The 16,976-nt window shown below is 42.1% G+C and overlaps 1 protein-coding gene across 2 annotated transcripts in view; it reads right to left on the reverse strand.

Moving 5' to 3' along the window:
- Window positions 1–16,976, reverse strand: part of LOC138959627 (extracellular serine/threonine protein CG31145-like) — a 97,028-nt gene that overhangs the window by 21,321 nt on the left and 58,731 nt on the right. For both annotated transcript variants that reach the window (XM_070331188.1, XM_070331189.1), the window contains exons 3-5: window positions 15,170–15,288; window positions 11,752–11,830; window positions 6,373–6,465 (exon numbers count right to left, since the gene is read on the reverse strand). In XM_070331188.1, the coding sequence (XP_070187289.1) occupies window positions 6,373–6,465; window positions 11,752–11,830; window positions 15,170–15,288 (291 nt within the window). The remainder of the gene's footprint in view (window positions 1–6,372; window positions 6,466–11,751; window positions 11,831–15,169; window positions 15,289–16,976) is intronic.

The raw sequence follows: 16,976 nt of genomic DNA on the forward strand, positions 1-16,976 counted from the left end.
TCAAGTGCTAATCTTTCGGATGAGACGAAAAACCGAGGTCCCTTCGTGTACACTACATTGGGGTGTGCACGTTAAAGATCCCACGATTGACAAAAGGGTCTTTCCTGGCAAAATTGTTTTGGCATAGATAAAAAAAAAATGTCCACCAAAATACCCGTGTGACTTGGAATAATAAGGCCGTGAAAAGTAGGATATGCGCCGAAATGGCTGCGATCTGCTGGCCGATGTGAATGCGTGATGTATTGTGTAAAAGATTCCATATCACACGGCATAAATAAATCCCTGCGCCTTGAATATGTGCGGGATATAAATTACATAAAAAAAAAAAAATTTAAATCCCTGCGCTTAGAACTGTACCCACGGAATACGCGCGATATAAGCCTCATACTGATTGATTGATTGATTGATTTCCTTTTCTCTTTTAATTCAGCGACAAACTGGCTTGAAACTATCCAAGTTTGTGGGCGGGGAAAATATCCAAGACCTAAAGTTACGACCGTCTGGAAGGCACAAAACTGCAGTTTGCGAAGACATTAACTTATTTTGTTCCACAATAAAAAATATCTTTGAACGCTTATAAATGAAATGAATACTGGTTGGGTTTTTTGGGGGAAAAATAAATGTGAAAATCGGCGTCGCGTTTCTTTTGTTATGAAATAAGACGGCTGCAGTTTCGAATCACACAAATAAAAGTTATTGCTTTAAAGTCCACAAAAAAGACGTTGGAAATAAATCAAAAGTGTTGAGCAAAGTCATGCGGCTAAAAAAGAAAGTTAAGAGGTAAAGTTAGAAGACTGGGAGGGGTAAAAGCTGGGACAATGTCTGTGCGCTGTGTGTCACAGCGTATATGTGTGTGTGTGGAGGGGGGGACAAAGAGGCAGACAGAGACCTAAAGGTAGACACACAGATAGGCATGCGTTTAGAAAGAGAAACAGACAATCGGGGATAAGGGAAAGTCGCCAATCCCGGAACAGTCGGCCAACTTGGAACACCTCAATATGCGATCAACGGAGAACAATTCATAAACAATTGTTTTGCAGAAATGTCTAGTGACATTCGGCCTTGATATTATTCCAGCAAACAAAATGACTACCGCGGCAAAACAAAAAAAATGGTACGTTTTTTAAACTTTTCTTCTTTCTTCTTATTTCCACCGTCTACAATTCGTATTATCACTCTTTATCTATGTACGTTCACGTAAAATGTTGATTGCTGTGATAAACCTTCATAGATTTGCAATAACTTGAACGGAAAACAAGATTTGAAACGTCACGTGTATCCAACAGAAAAACGCGAAATCCATGCAGGTGCCATGCGGCAATGATGGAACACATACGAGAGGCAAACATGGAACAGTGTTCCAGCTTTGCCGCATTCTGTTCCATCTTACCCTCATCAAACAATAAACAGAACACTGCTGTTTTATTCACGTACTCAATTATCTTTTCGGTTTTGTTGTGTTTTTCCTTTCTATAAATTTTATTGAATGACTGATTGATTTGTTTGACAGTATTATGAGACCCGAACGGCGGTGGTTACCAGAAGAAATGGGCTGCGCTTTGTCGGCAGTGAAAAACGGAGATATGGGTTTGCGTTGCGCATCAAGAGCATATGGTGTTACTGTCACAACTCTTAAAAGTCATTTAGAAGGAAACAAAAAAATTTGCAAAAGAAGAAGTAAAGTTCACAGAAAGATCTTCTACATTAACACCAGAGATAGAACAAGAACTAATCAATAGCATTCTTGAAGCTGAAATAAATTTGCCAACGTCACCCCCCATCGTTGTTTTGTACACTGTACATGAAGATTCTGGTCATTATGATTGCTTGGTGTCAGCAGCAAATGTAAGCTTACCTGCTGCTGATGTCCTGCAACGTACAACCACAAGCTCGTCGAAGAGATCATCACGAAAAAAAACAATCTTCTCCTTTCAAGCAAATGCTGGAGATTTTACTTGCAAAAAGGCGAGCAGGTCAACAGAAACGAGGAAAGAATGAAGCTACAAAATCTTCTGCTCAGAGAAACAAGAGGGGAATATCTTCTGATCAGAGGGAAAAAAGGAGAACATTCTCGACGATACGTTCTATCCCGGGGGAAAGCACTTGGTACTGCTTCATGTGTGGCACCGACTCCCATGAGAACATGTTCTTAGTTATTTGCTGTGAGACTTTATGCGTAATGATTTTTACATTGAGTCAATTGGGCAGGTAACCCTTTTATATCTATTTGTCAACAGAAGAGGGGTACAAATGAAGCTGCGAAATTTCGTGGTACTGCTTCATGTGTGGCACCAACTCCCCTGAGGATATGTTATAGTGCCAGAAGTGCACACAGTAATCACACGATGACTGCGCTGATAGTAGAAGACAAAGGACATTGTCTGCAAAATCGGTTCTTTGCCTATTTTTTCCTTCTTTTTTTTAAGGTTTTGTTTTTCAGTCCTTTTTAGACCAAGCCCTTATTTATCTTTTTGTTTTACATTTAAGGCTTAAATTGCTATCCGGTTTGTTATTTCCTTGGTAAAAATCAAAATATGATGTTGAAATAAAGACATTTACATAAAATGGCTTAATCAAAATGTTATGACGTATTTATATTTATCTTGTGTGTGTGGCAATGTGTACTTATTTGTGTGTGAATGAGAGTGTGTGGGTGTATATGTGTGTGTGTGACACAGACAGAGCTAGAAAGAGAGTCAGGGTGTGTTTGTATGTGTTCCGAGTTTGACAACACAGTGTTTCACTTTACACACCCATGCGTCCAACCTGGAACAAATGCAGATTTTTTTTATTATGATCAGTCTGATGAGTTGCGTGACTTTTATTTTATTTTATGTGGTTCGTTTATTTACTGATAGAGTCTAGTATGTGGCAATATAAAGAACGCTTTGCAATATCTATTTTTTTGTCTGGTACGGCTGTTTCTCCTTAACTGTTCCAGGTTTAGCGACTTTCCCCTACGTAAATCAATGCTTTTGGGACTTTTGGTACGCAATTAAACAACCACTGACTCACAACCTCCATACACACCCTCTTTCACTCTCTCGCTCTCTCGTCTCTCTATCTCGATATTTCTACCTCCTCTCTCTCGCCCCCTCTCTCTCTCTCTCTCTCTCTCTCTCTCTCTCTCTCTCTCTCTCTCTCTCTCCCTCTCTCCCTCCCTCCCTCTCTCTCTCTCTCTCTCTCTCTCTCCTTCTCTCCCCCCTCTTCCCCCCCTCTCTCTCTCTCTCCCCCCCTCTCTCTCTTTCTTGCTCTTCAACCTAACCTTTCACTCCAAGCTGGTTCAAAACATATACATTTGCGCTCGACCGGTGACCCGTGTCTTTGAAGTGACACTGACACGTCACGACATTTACTCGCGCTGAGAGACCGGTCGGCAAACAACTTATAACGTCCTGAAAACTGGTTTTACTTCCAGTCTACTTTTTTTCGGAACATTTCCCCCCATCCCATTCCTTTCGATAAAGAGTCGAATGTGAACGTTGGCGCTCTCTCTCTCTCTCTCTCTCTCTCTCTCTCTCTCTCTCTCTCTCTCTCTCTCTCTCTCTCTCTCTCTCTCTCTCCTCTCTCTCTCTCTCCTCTCTCTCTCTCTCTCTCTCTCTCTCTCTCTCTCTCTCTCTCTCTCTCTCTCTCTCTCTCTGTCGCTGGCTCTAGGTCTGTCTGACTGTCTGTCTGTCTGTCTGTCTGTCTGACTGTCTCTCACTTTCTCTCTCTCTCTCTCTCTCTCTCTCTCTCTCTCTCTCTCTCTCTCTGCACACACACACACACACACACACACACACACACACACACACACACACACACACACACACACATACACACACACACACACACATACAAAACATCCAAGACTGGTAAAATTACGCATTCATAAGTGAGTCGAAAATAAAGCCTACTTACACCTCAAAGCTATGTGAATTATCCTGACGTAATATCACTAACCAGGACCGAACTAGGTCGTGTGCCAACAGAAATGGATGATCACATGTGAAAGCAAGTAGAGCAGATATTCACCTTCAAATTCTGACCGTGTCCTATGCTGTCAACACAAAAAGCTCTACATGACGTCACATCACAAATGAGATTGTCTCTGAACTTTTCCATCCGGTTTCCTTTGTCTATTGTATGCTTTCCCCTTCGAGCTCAGCACTATCTAATTTGCAAAGTAGTGTCTAAGTTAAAATCGAGCCAAAGATGAACAAAGCTAGAGCAAACGTGTTGAACCAGAGTATGGGATCGGGAGAGAGAGAGAGAGAGAGAGAGAGAGAGAGAGACAGAGACAGAGACAGAGAGACAGAGAGAGAGAGAGAGACATAGAGAGAGAGAGAATTGAGTTGAATTGAACTTTATTTAACAAGGATTAAGATTTAAGGCTACGCCTTTTCTTACAATCTGAGAGAGAGAGAGAGAGAGAGAGAGAGAGAGAGAGAGAGAGAGAGAAAGAGAGAGAGAAAGAGAGAGAGACAGAGAGAGACAGAGAGAGAGAGGTAGAGAGAGAGCGAGAGAGCGAGAGAGAGAGCGAGAGAGAGAGACAGAGAGGGGGGAAGGGGGGAGGGGGCAGACAGACAGACAACAGAAAGAATCAGACAGAGAGAGCGATAGTCAGCTTCAACGAAATTCAGGAGTGTAAGGTAACTTTATTTTGGGAGTATTCAAAAACAGAAAAAGGAGCGCCAGTGACGAGACCTACAATAGGTGGGGACAAGTGCATTAACCTATCATCTTGATAATTAAATTCCGTCACAGGAGTTAACGACACCTTCATTATTAGCAATTTAAATGTGATGTACAATAATGATTTCTTTTAAACGCACCCAGCAACCTATGGATTCACATCTAGCTGACGCAAATCCGTCGCGATATAACCTTCGTGGTTGAAAACGACGTTAAACACCAAATAAAGAAAGAAAGAAAGACGCAAACATGGAGTAGACTATGGTCGGACAACAAGTTTCAGAAAAACATGACTGCTATCCCATTCACCGAATGTTGATCAAAAAGGATAACGCATTACACTTGTCTTGTTTTGATTAAGTGGTTGTTTGTTTGCTTCTTACGTTATCAAAAACAAGATGTGGACAGCTATGAAACAGGATGTAAGATCGGAAAGCGTAGCACACACACACACCCCGTCGCGATATAACTTTCGTGGTTGAAAACGAAGTTAAACACCAAATAAAGAAAGAAAGAAAGAAAGCACACACACACACACACACACACACACACACACACACACACACACACACACACACACACACACACACACACACACACACACACACACACACATATGACCAAACCCACCTCCACCCGACACAACCCCCCTATCCAGAGTTGAATTAATATGAACATCAAGTGACCGAGAAACCATGTCAGCCTTGACAACAACTCAACCACCAGAGACCTGTGGTAAGTGGCCTGTCGGCCCTAGTATGTACCTAAGATATAAGTTGTAATGTTTTTTCTCAAGGTTTTGCCCTCAGGCAAGTAAACATCTTCCGAACAAGTACAAAAACGTGCAAATGGCTGTTAATTATTTGCCAAAACAAAGCTGCGTCGACAATTTTAATGTGTTGTCAGTTGTGGAACTGGTGAGTGGGTGAACATGTTCATGCCAGATAGAGCTTGATGAATAAAGGGATCGACATGAGGGACGCCAGGAAGCCAAAACAAACAATCTTAAATCACCGGAAGAAGGGCGGTATAACTGACAAACACACTGCACACGCACTCACACACACACACACACACACACACACACACACACACACACACACACACACACACACACACAACACACACACACAACACACACACGCACAATCACACACATGTATGCACCTACGCACGCACGGTTACGGCCACACACACACACACACACACACACACACACACACACACACACACACACACACACACACACACATGTATTCCCGTACGCACGCACGAACAAACACACGCACGGCTACGGCCACACACACACATGTATGCACCTACGCACGCACGGCTACGGCTACGGCCACACACACACACACACACACACACACACACACACACACACACACACACACACACACACACACCCTGAAAGAAAGTACTCACCAAGAGAAAGTTATGGCTTTCTGCAATAGATTTTTGTTCGCTGAAGCACGTTTTCGCTTGATAAAGGCCCCCCCCCTCCCCCCAATACAACTTGTCTTCGATGGACTACTCCACATCGACACACGGACAGACAAAAGTCAGATTCAAAACAGATACGAAAGTTCCAGTGAGGAACGGTCCGCAGAGACACATTGATAATAAACACAATTTCATCACTGATTTCAAAGGGGAAGCAATTCGTCTAAAGCAATGTCCAGGGAAATAACTTACCTGTCAAGGTGAAAAGCTGCAATTTCCGCAATATGTCGCTCATAGTCGGCAAAGTAAAAGTGATCTGGTAAAGTCTCCGTCTCACGTGGATATCTGAAACATTAACAGTGACAATACGTGCCTGTCCATAAGCATTTTGCTTGTTATCGTTCTAGATGTTGTTTTTGTGTGAAACAATTGCATACAGCAACGGCGAATAACACACGCTTAAACCAACAACACTTGATAATAATCTCACTAATTTACAATCTGTTCACCAAGGTTCATATGTTCAGAACAAAGACGATTTGCCCACTCAGTGAAACCTACTAATCAACTTCAATCAAAAAAACATGCTGATATGAGGCAATTTAAAGTAGCCTATACTCAAATACTATTTAGTTTTTACCAGGAAAGCACTTTTTAAACTGCTAATTACTTAAAACCATACATAATTGTGAATTCTTGAGCATATTGTTTAAAAAGCAGGGACGTTAATTTGCGAAAAGGCACTTGGTTTAAACAAGGTTTTATTCAGTTAAACATGGTACAGTACATCCTGAACTCAGGTCAAAATGAGTTACTTCCCTTCGGGTCTCATGTCTCCCTGACAGGATGCCTTGGTTTTCTTTTTGTGGGTAAAAAATCGATTTCTTTTTTTTTTTTTTTTTTTACATATTAAGAGCTTTTCGTAATGTGTTATTGATATAAGCAGATCCCGTCGCGATATAACCCTTCGTGGTTGAAAACGACGTTAAACACCAAATAAAGTAAAGTAAAGTAAATATAAGCAGATTCGCGATCGTCGATAATGATTTTTCATGGTGTTGTGTAATTTTTAAATTACAAAAGAATTGATATGTAAGACAGTTTCAAGCGAGCTATCTTTCGCGGGTGTATTTACTGTGCAAACAACTCTAAATATGGCAAAAGTGTCACATGATAATCAACTATGGCTACGAAACAGACGATACTTTTTTCCGTAACCAGTTGGGAGTGATGCAACAATATCACGGTCTCCTTCCCACAGCAGTCTCAACATTTCGACTTGTTTTAACCTTGGAACGATGTCTTTATCATAACTGTGAAGAACAGAACGGAGGTCACTGCCGAAGTCGGGCAATCTGCAATCTCTTTCGACTCAGTTGGGAGATAACTCTGTATTCTTGTTTTGATAGATTCAACGCAGTAATTATGCACCCTGTCAGAGAGACCATGAGCGATAGCGTGGACCGATGATTATCAGGATGGGTACGGTAGTAAATCGAGAAATAATAGGGACACGAACTCAAGCGAACGTTTATATTACGTGAAAAGGCACTTTGAGGAGGACCAGCTTCGTACTTGATATATGTGTGTCTATACATGTAGAAAAAAGCGAGTTGGTGTGTCTTTGTGTGTTTGTGTTCCTGCACACACTATTTAAATATCTAGCTGTGAGCGTGTACGAACTTGCCCCCTTCATCTGTACATTTACAGTCTCGACGTGCATGACCCTGTTTCAAAATCATAGCTGCCTTATTTCAATATCTACAGTACCAGCCCCATTAAATAAGTGTCTGTTTCCGTCCTTTTCTGCATCATCTTTACATATATTCCGTATACAAGGCTGCATGGGTGCACACACGAACGTGCATCTGAACAAAAAACATGTTCAGGTTGGAGGTTACGTAGCTGCTCAGCGGAGACAGGTTTTTGTCACAGGCACATACATGTAACACTGGTTTGGGGTGGGATATGAGGGTAGGAGTCTCAGTCCTAAGCCTTACTACATATTATAGCTAGTAAGACTAAGGAAACCTCCACTATAGCCCGACCCTCACAAAAAAACCAGTGTCATGCGCCAGTGTTTTTTGCCTATAATAAACACAGAGTGCACATAATGGGGGAAGGAGTGGGTTTTTTGTTTTAAATGTGAATGAACCATTTATATGTGTGTCTGTAGTAAGGCTTAGAAAACCTCCATCAACGCTCCAAACCCACCCAGAAGCGAATTTCACACATCCGTGGTTTTTGCCTACATGTACTAAGTGCAAGTGATAGAGTTAATTAGTTAAAGCGTCTCTTGAAGTATTATAAGGCTTACGAATCCTTCCATCCTTCCATCCCTACCCAAAACTCTATCAAAAGCGAGTCACGAGCCTGTATTTGATTTGGCCTTACAAGGTGCAACGTGCCCGCTAAGAATGTGGTTTTTGCCTATATTCTACTCAGTGCAAGTATTGTGTTTAATTAATGAAGAGTCTTCTAAGGTTTTGTAAGGCTTTTGAAACATCCACCCGACGGGCGAAGTGGCGCAGTGGTAAGACGTCGGCTTCCTAAACGGGAGGTCGTGAGTTCGAATCCCGGTCGCTGCCGCCTGGTGGGTTAAGAGTGGCGATTTTTCCGATCTCCCAGGTCAACTTATGTGCAGACCTGCTAGTGACTTAACCCCCTTCGTGTGTACACGCAAGCACAAGACCAAGTGCGCACGGAAAAGATCCTGTAATCCATGTCGGAGTTCGGTGGGTTATGGAAACACGAAAATACCCAGCATGCCTACCCAACAAAAGCGGAGTGAAGCTGACTATGCTCTCAGAGTATAGTGTGGGGAACCCAAATGGGCAAACGAGCTCACACGTCACCAGAATTTCTGGAACGCTGAAGAAGAAGAAGAAACATCCCCAGATCCCTGTCCCAACCTCCATCAAAACCAAGAGTCACAAACCTAAAGTTTGTTGTCTAGTTACAAAGCACAGCGTGCCCGCTAGGTATGTGGTTTTTGCCTATATTGTACTAAGTGCAAGTGATGTCGTTAATTCATCAAGAGTCTCCTATAGGTTTTATAAGGCTTTTGAAACATCCACAGATCTCTGTCCCACCCTCCATCAAAACCAAGAGTCACGAACCTAAAGTTTGTTGTCAGTTACAAAGTGCAGCGTGCCCGCTAGGAATGTGGTTTTTGCCTATATTCTACTCAGTGCAAGTATTGTATTTAATCATTGAAGGGTCTTCTAAGGTTTTATAAGGCTTTTGAAACATTCACAGATCCCTGTCCCACCCTCCATCAAAACCGAGAGTCACGAGCCTGTGGGAGTAGTTAGAGATTTTGTAATGTCTCTACCAAGTGCACCGTGCTCGCTTGGAATGCCAATGAAAACAAACCTGGGTCGTCGTGATACACTCGCTACAGGAACACGCCAAGGACGAAGGGATGGGGAAGGTGGAGGAATTCAAACTAAGCAAACCCGTCCAGAGGGGGTAGATAAACAAACGGGGAACAAACATACAACACAAACACGTACGCGTAGCGCGGCAAGTGCGACCGTTCGCAAACTGCACTGACAGTGACAAATTCCTGGATGAAAATGCATGATTACCGGAAGAAAATTATGGTGACACGCGTCAGTGTGCTTAGACGGGTCAAACAGAATTTACTTATTTATATTATTATCTATTTGACCCACGCAGCAAGCGTAAAGGGCATTTTACAGAAAACAGAGCCAACGCTTTACACAGAGACTGACAGAAGTACGGGGTCATTGGAAGGGACTGAATTGGGACGGAACTCCTTCATCGAAAAAAGACTTGTCTTCAAGTAACAGATTTTTCACGAACATTGCATTGCACACAAATTTCGAACCCGAAAACAGCGTTACAGTCATATTTAATGGCACATAGTCAACTTCTCTGCGATTTTGACTCGTAGACTTTCCACCAACCACCAAAGTCCTCCATGTGAACAGCATTTTTTGTGTCTGCAAATCCCGGTGGCCTGCTTTTGTTTGAGCGACCGATTCGAACCAGGCAGTCGCCTGTTATTATCGGCTGTTTGAGCGAGGCAACACGGATATTTTTGTTCCGTGCGATTGCCAAAGAGTTATGCAATGTTACCTCCGCTGTTGTCTCAGGATAAAGTCTGCTATGTGACCGCTGGGGCTATTTCTTTGGTCATCTTGCCAATACCTGTATTGCCATACCGTCTGCCGGGATGTTAGAGCGAGCAATTCGCACGGGCCTGCCAACTGATGTTCATTGTCGTCTGAGTCAAACATCTGTGAGATTTTGGACAGGAATTATTTCCTGCCAACCAGAGAATTACCCGGTTACATGGCGGTTACACGGAAGTATTACATGAATACCGCCTCTGAGTCATCACATGAAGTTAACTTGTGACACGCGGGAAGTCGAACATGTCACTGGTCCATTGCTGAATTGAGCTTCTGGTTGCTGACATAGTAAGCCCCCTTATTCAACGCTTTTTAATGCACGAGCTAGCACTCGCTTCTTTTTATTGATTTATTTTGTTAAAAAGTACAGAAGTAAGAAGTAACAAAAATTAGAAAAAAGGTTTTCTTCGACTCGTTAGAAGGTGTCTGTATTCAGCAACATGAGAGACGAGACATGGCTAAGATAAGACTTTTGAGGTTCTGGTCGTTGCCGATTTAAAGGCATGGTCCTTGCCGTGAAAACGAATCGGCTCACCGTCACATAGCTGGCCAGGAGTTTCCAACCGGATACATACCAAAAATCAACAGCCTTTGCGTTCTCTGTGCAGAGTGGGAATGTTTGATGAATTCGTTTCTCAACGGACACTGGTAGCAAAATCTCAGAAATCAATTCTTCAGAAAATTCTCTCTGAGCGCAGGAAGTATATATGCAGTCAGGATGTTGATTTTTGGTATGAGGCAAAGTCGAGGGATGTTCTTATGTCCCATGAGCCAGGCATTTGATATGATGAACTCATCTTTTTCTCAGGAAGGACCCTGACTTTAAGATTACACTTTTTGTTAGTCTGGTCATTGCTCTCTTGACTGTGCTCAGGTGTGTGGTGAAATGTGGAGCTATTCTGACGTGTCGCATCCTTGCCGGCCAATTGATGGCTGCAAACATTGCTGATGCAGTTTTTCTGGGGTGTTTTTTCTACTGTTGGTAGCCTCTTAAAGTCGTTGTTTCAGGTATACAATTTCAAGCGAGACTGGCAACACATGATACACTTGTTTTTATTTCATTTTATTTCATTGAATTATCTTCGCTTGTTTGTTTGTTTGTTTGTTTGTTTGTTTGTTTGTTTGTTTGTTTGTTTGTTTATTTGTTGTTGTTGTTGTTGTTGTTGTGGTTGTTGTTGTTGTTGTTGTTGTTGTTGTTGTTGTTGTTGTTGTTGTTGTTGTTGTTGTTGTTGTTTGTTGGTTGGTTGTTTGTTTGTTTGTTGGTTGGTTTGATTTAATAGGTCTTTTTTTTAAATTATTGTTGTTTTGATGGAGCTTTTTTTTCTTTTTGTTTTTCTTTTTGCTGTTCAGTTATTTGTTAGATAAGAAGAAGAACAAGAAGGTCGACGAGGACGACGACAGCGACGATCAAAACAACCACAATGCCATTAACGACACCGACGATAACTGTTAACAAAATAGACATGCCTACCTCATGGGTTTGAAGAGGGCCTGTCCCTCGTCGTCGTACGTAATGATGAGTTTGATTTGTGTCCCACCCTCTTTTTGCTCTGCAAAACAAACAGAGATGGATAAGAGGAAAATATCACGCGCACGCCCGCACGCACGCACACATACATACCCACACACATACACACACCACACACATACACACACACGCACACACGCACACACACACGCACACACACACACACACTCACACACATACACACACACACGCACACACACACTGACGCACACACACACACGCACACACACACACACATACACACACCATACACACACACACACGCACACACGCACACGCACACACACACACACACACACACACACACACACACACACACACTCACACACCTCAATCCAAGAAGCAGCCTGTGCTGGCCTTAACAAATACAAAACATGGTTTCAACAGTCGGAAGATTGCATTGAGTGCGGGGTGCACTTAAGCTGACTAATGCACATTACATAACCACAATAACCAGTTGGAAACCTTGAACGGTTGAAAACGACGTTAAAACACCAAATAAAGAAAGAAAGTTGGTAATAAGTCTTTATAACACAGTTCTCCTCGTGTAGATATTCCCACTCTGCACAAGACGGAGTCATGATGTTGAGGTGTGGTATGTGTCCAAGCAGAGGAATGTTCTTACCCCATGTAACAGCCTGGCCAGATCTGAGATAGCGAGCAGAACCTTTTTTATTCACGTGAAAGACTATGCCTTTAACCGCGTTAGTACCCGAAAAGCAGTAGCATGTACTGACCACAAGCCATGACAATAATTGTGACCCTCCATAAGGGAATGAGTTGCATGTCACCTTTGCATGATTTTCATATTATTACATTTTCCTAAAGAGTTTTTTTATGCTCTATCCAGTGGTGAAAACCGTTTTAGAACAGAGCGAAAACCTTTCGAGTTATAAGCCTGCGACTATGGTGACCCTCACACTGTTACTAGACACCCCCCGGACTTATATTATGCCTAGCGCAGAACCGCGTGAGGTGACATGCGACTCATTTCGTGGTGGAGGGTCACAATTATGGTGTCAACAGTAGGAAGGTTGTTCTTAGTCTACAATGTTATTGAGCTTACTGAAGCACATAACATTCCCCCCGCGGGTTAGGGGGAAGAATTTACCCGATGCTCCCCAGCATGTCGTAAGAGGCGACTAACGGATTCTGTTTCTCTTTTTATGGGGGCGAGGACGCCCCCATTCTATACGGATAGTTTCGAGGTTGACCATGGGCAGCGCCATTTTGTTGTGAAATACGTCATCAGTTTGTGTACACAGGAAGTTGTGACATCCGTCACCCTATGGGAGGGGTGGAGGCAACATTGTTCATCTGTGGAAAGTTGTGAAATCCGTCACCCTATGGGAGGAGTGAAGGCAAATTTGGTCATCACAGAGTTTGTGTAACACAGGAAGTTGTGAAATACGTCACCCTATGGGAGGGGTGACGGCAAAATCGCAAAAACATGATAGGTCGCATTGTGCAGGGTCAACTGCAACAAACTCAAACCGAGCCATTCATACCTAATTGTATTATATTTGAGCGACTTATATACCGACATTTTTATTTCTTATTTTCAGCACAGGTGTAGGAAAAATCATGAACCAAAATGTTATTTATTTTCTAATTTAACATTTTTTTTTACAAATATGACCATGGTCTTTTAAACATACAATGACATTAAACATTGTTATGTTAAAAAAAAAAAAAGCTTTTGTGCACAAATCAGAAAATACATTGTACATTTTACCTACAGGCCAAACAGTGTCTGTTGGCGGCAAAAGACCCAGCAAGTTGCTATTTTTAGATCGATTAAAAGTTGTCAAGAACAGGCGCTTACATTTGGATGTGTCCACTGATAGTAGGTTTGGTTGTGATCAATCAGAATGATGTGGGAATAAAAATGTATGACAGTTTGGTATGATGACATGTAATTCAAATATGCTGAAATGTAAAATTATACATGATATATATTATCATGGCTGTTGCCATGACCATGAACCCCAAGAAAGGTTTAATGTTATGTAAAATCAAAATACCAAAATCAAGCACCTACTAATCTGGTCTACGGTGCGGGAAGATTCTCGCGCCGCGCTCATTGGCTCAGTATTGAACTTGCGTCAAGGCCGATGCGCGTAGATTCCCAGAATGTTTACTTTCGGTTAGATTCTTCGACAGCATTCGCAGAGGTGACTGCCGTTACAGAGGTGAGTAAAACTGACCATCGAAAGGAAAATAAGATTCATATTGGTAATACTAATAACATACTTGCACAAGCATGTATCTACCAAAACTGTATGGGAGCACATAGTTGGAAAGGCGTGGTGAACACGCGGTGTTCTTCTGGAAAAGACCGAAGCGACATGTGACGTCAGTCGTTCAGCCCGCGAGCGGTGGGAGGGGGTTCACATGGTTTGTTTGTTTGTTTGTTTGTTTGTTTCAGACCCACACCCATATACACACATTTCACATGTAAACCATTTGTCCGCCCCCTGTCGATATTTATCGACTAAGTTCCTTGTTACCCTTGTTAAGTGTTTCATGTATAGAATATAGTCAATTTTTGTAAAGAGTTTAGTCAAGCAGTATGTAAGAAATGTTAAGTCCTTTGTACTGGAAACTTGCATTCTCCCAGTGAGGTAATACATTGTACTACGTTGCAAGCCCCTGGAGCAAATTTTTGATTAGTGCTTTTGTGAACAAGAAACAATTGACAAGTCGCTCTATCCCATCTCCACCCTTTCCCGGCCCCGTCGCGATATAACATTCGTGGTTGAAAACGACGTTAAACACCAAATAAATAAAGAAAGCACATAACATGTTCACAATAACCAATTCGCACTATAGGCACACCCCTTCCCGTGTATACAGTTACTCTAAATCAACAGTCTGTGTGCTGTCTCTGCAAAGTGGGATATTTTTCCAAGAAATAATTCCGTAAAAGTCACATGTGGCTTTTTAAGAAATCAAGTCATCAAAAACTCACCACAGCAAGCAGTCAGAGTGTTCATTTTTGGTATGTGACCAAGTGAAGGGATGGGTTTTTTCCAGTGTAAAAACCTGGATAGCTATAGATCTAAGATGGTGAGCCGAACTGTTTACAAGGGAAGGAGAGTGCCTTTAAAGCTGAACATCCGTCTCCAAGAGACCAAACCTTATGATAGTAGAAGGCCACAGAGCTAAATTTTCCGTTGCCCGCACGAGAAACTACAGCTACATCTGCCGCGCTCCGATATTGTCCTTAAAGTCTTACATCTAAATGTAAGTTTTACATCTTAAAAAAAAAAATAAAAAAAAATTAAAAAATATATTATTTTCAAATCTTATACTCTCTCAGCGCAGGAAGCGTCTCACATCTAAATGTTTACATGCTTACCGACATCGATGATGTTTCTCTTGGTGAGATCGCTGAGGACCGCGTCCACCACGGGTTTGTCAGGATCGTACAGGAAGTGTTGACGGATCCCAGTGTGAAACCGCTCCCAGTTCGTTGTTCTGCACACAGAGCAAAAGAAATCACCAGGTCACCCGAGGCCAAAATGGAGAAAGAGAAAAGACAAGAAACACACTGTACACACACACAAAAGTGGACGATCGGTGAACATGTCACAGGAACAGACCAGTCATATGCTTCTTAGAACACAAACGTTTTTGTGTGTGTTAAAATATCAAACGGTGACACTATACAGGGATAGTGGGCGCCAGAAAGTGCCAAATAAGAAGGGGAGGGGTGGGCAAGCACTGGGTCTGATTGGCTAACATCTTACATAAATCTTAATTTCAACCCTTCGGAAAAAGCGCTTGGTTCCCACCTAAATGAGCACTTTGTCGTGCACACCCTTCCCGGCAGTACACATTAAGGGAGCGGTAAATGTTTCTCCCGTAAGCATGCAAGCTAGCCAACAGACTGACCGCCACATGAACAGAATTAAATTACATCGGCGTAATCCTTAGCCCCGCACCAATCTGTCCCTGGTTATACTTAACTTCACATCAAGTTATGTGTAGCCTGTAAATGTGTATCGGTAGGGCGTGGGATACAGATCTGAGTTCGGAGTCAGAGGAGATAATATTTTTAGACAAAACACAAAGCACTGAGAAATCCTATAGAGAATGACACCAGAGAGCTAAAATTAATCCTAGAATACATGTCGGTCTTTCTGTTCCAAAAGTGAAGAATTATTTAACAAAGCTGTCGGATTTTGTACTGACTTGACCGCAAAAATGTTCCGTACTTGGTTGTTTAATGGCACAAATAATTACATAAAGAAACTGTTCTCAAGACAAAAGATGAATTGATAATCGAGTTCCAATTCACACAAAAAAGTACATTCGTAGGAGAGAAGAGTACAAACAACCTAATTATTTCTTTTATTATCCGGATAATAAACTCCGTACTATAGGATAGGGTGTATTGAAGAGAAAGACACTGGTGGTAAAGTGTGTGACATAAAAGGGGGAAATCTTTATTTATGCTGACTTTTATTTTCAGTAAACACTCCCTGTCAAGACTTGCGACCTGAGCTGATAGTATAAATGCTCTCTCTCTCTCTCTCTCCCTCTCTCCCTCCCTCCCTCCCTCCCTCCCTCCCTCCCTCTCTCTCTCTCTCTCTCTCTCTCTCTCTATCTCTCTCTCTCTCTCTCTCTCTCTCTCTCTCTCTCTCTCTCTCTCGTGTGCAGCAACACCCAAAACCAAAATGGCTTACACACGACATTCAATGTGCGATTAATCACCGCGATTTTCTTAAACGTAATGGCAGAGAAGAAGAGTACAGAAAGCAGAGAAACGAAGTAACGTACATGAAACGTGCTGCTCACAAAAAATATTACCGTGAGCTCGCTGCATCAAATACGAAACAAAACTCAAAAGCCATCTGGAAAGTGATCAACCAGTTGACACGTAAAGAAACCATATAATCTTCTGTCACTGATGTACCTGCGGATGATCTTAACAATCATGTCACTTCTATTGTTGAAAAAATAATCACAAATGATAGATCAAAACAGAATAATCTGGACAAGTTGAAACAGTTTTGTGTTTCCAAAAATATTACACATAATTTAGACATCCCCCTGTTATCTGTGAGCGAAGTCTTCCATTATCTGATATGCTTAAAACATGGTACTCATGGTCTAGATAATCTTGATGGGAAAATGTTGAAGTTGTCTGCCCCTTTTATTCC

This window comes from Littorina saxatilis, linkage group LG2, assembly GCF_037325665.1.
Source record: "Littorina saxatilis isolate snail1 linkage group LG2, US_GU_Lsax_2.0, whole genome shotgun sequence".
Taxonomy (NCBI): Eukaryota; Metazoa; Mollusca; class Gastropoda; order Littorinimorpha; family Littorinidae; genus Littorina; species Littorina saxatilis.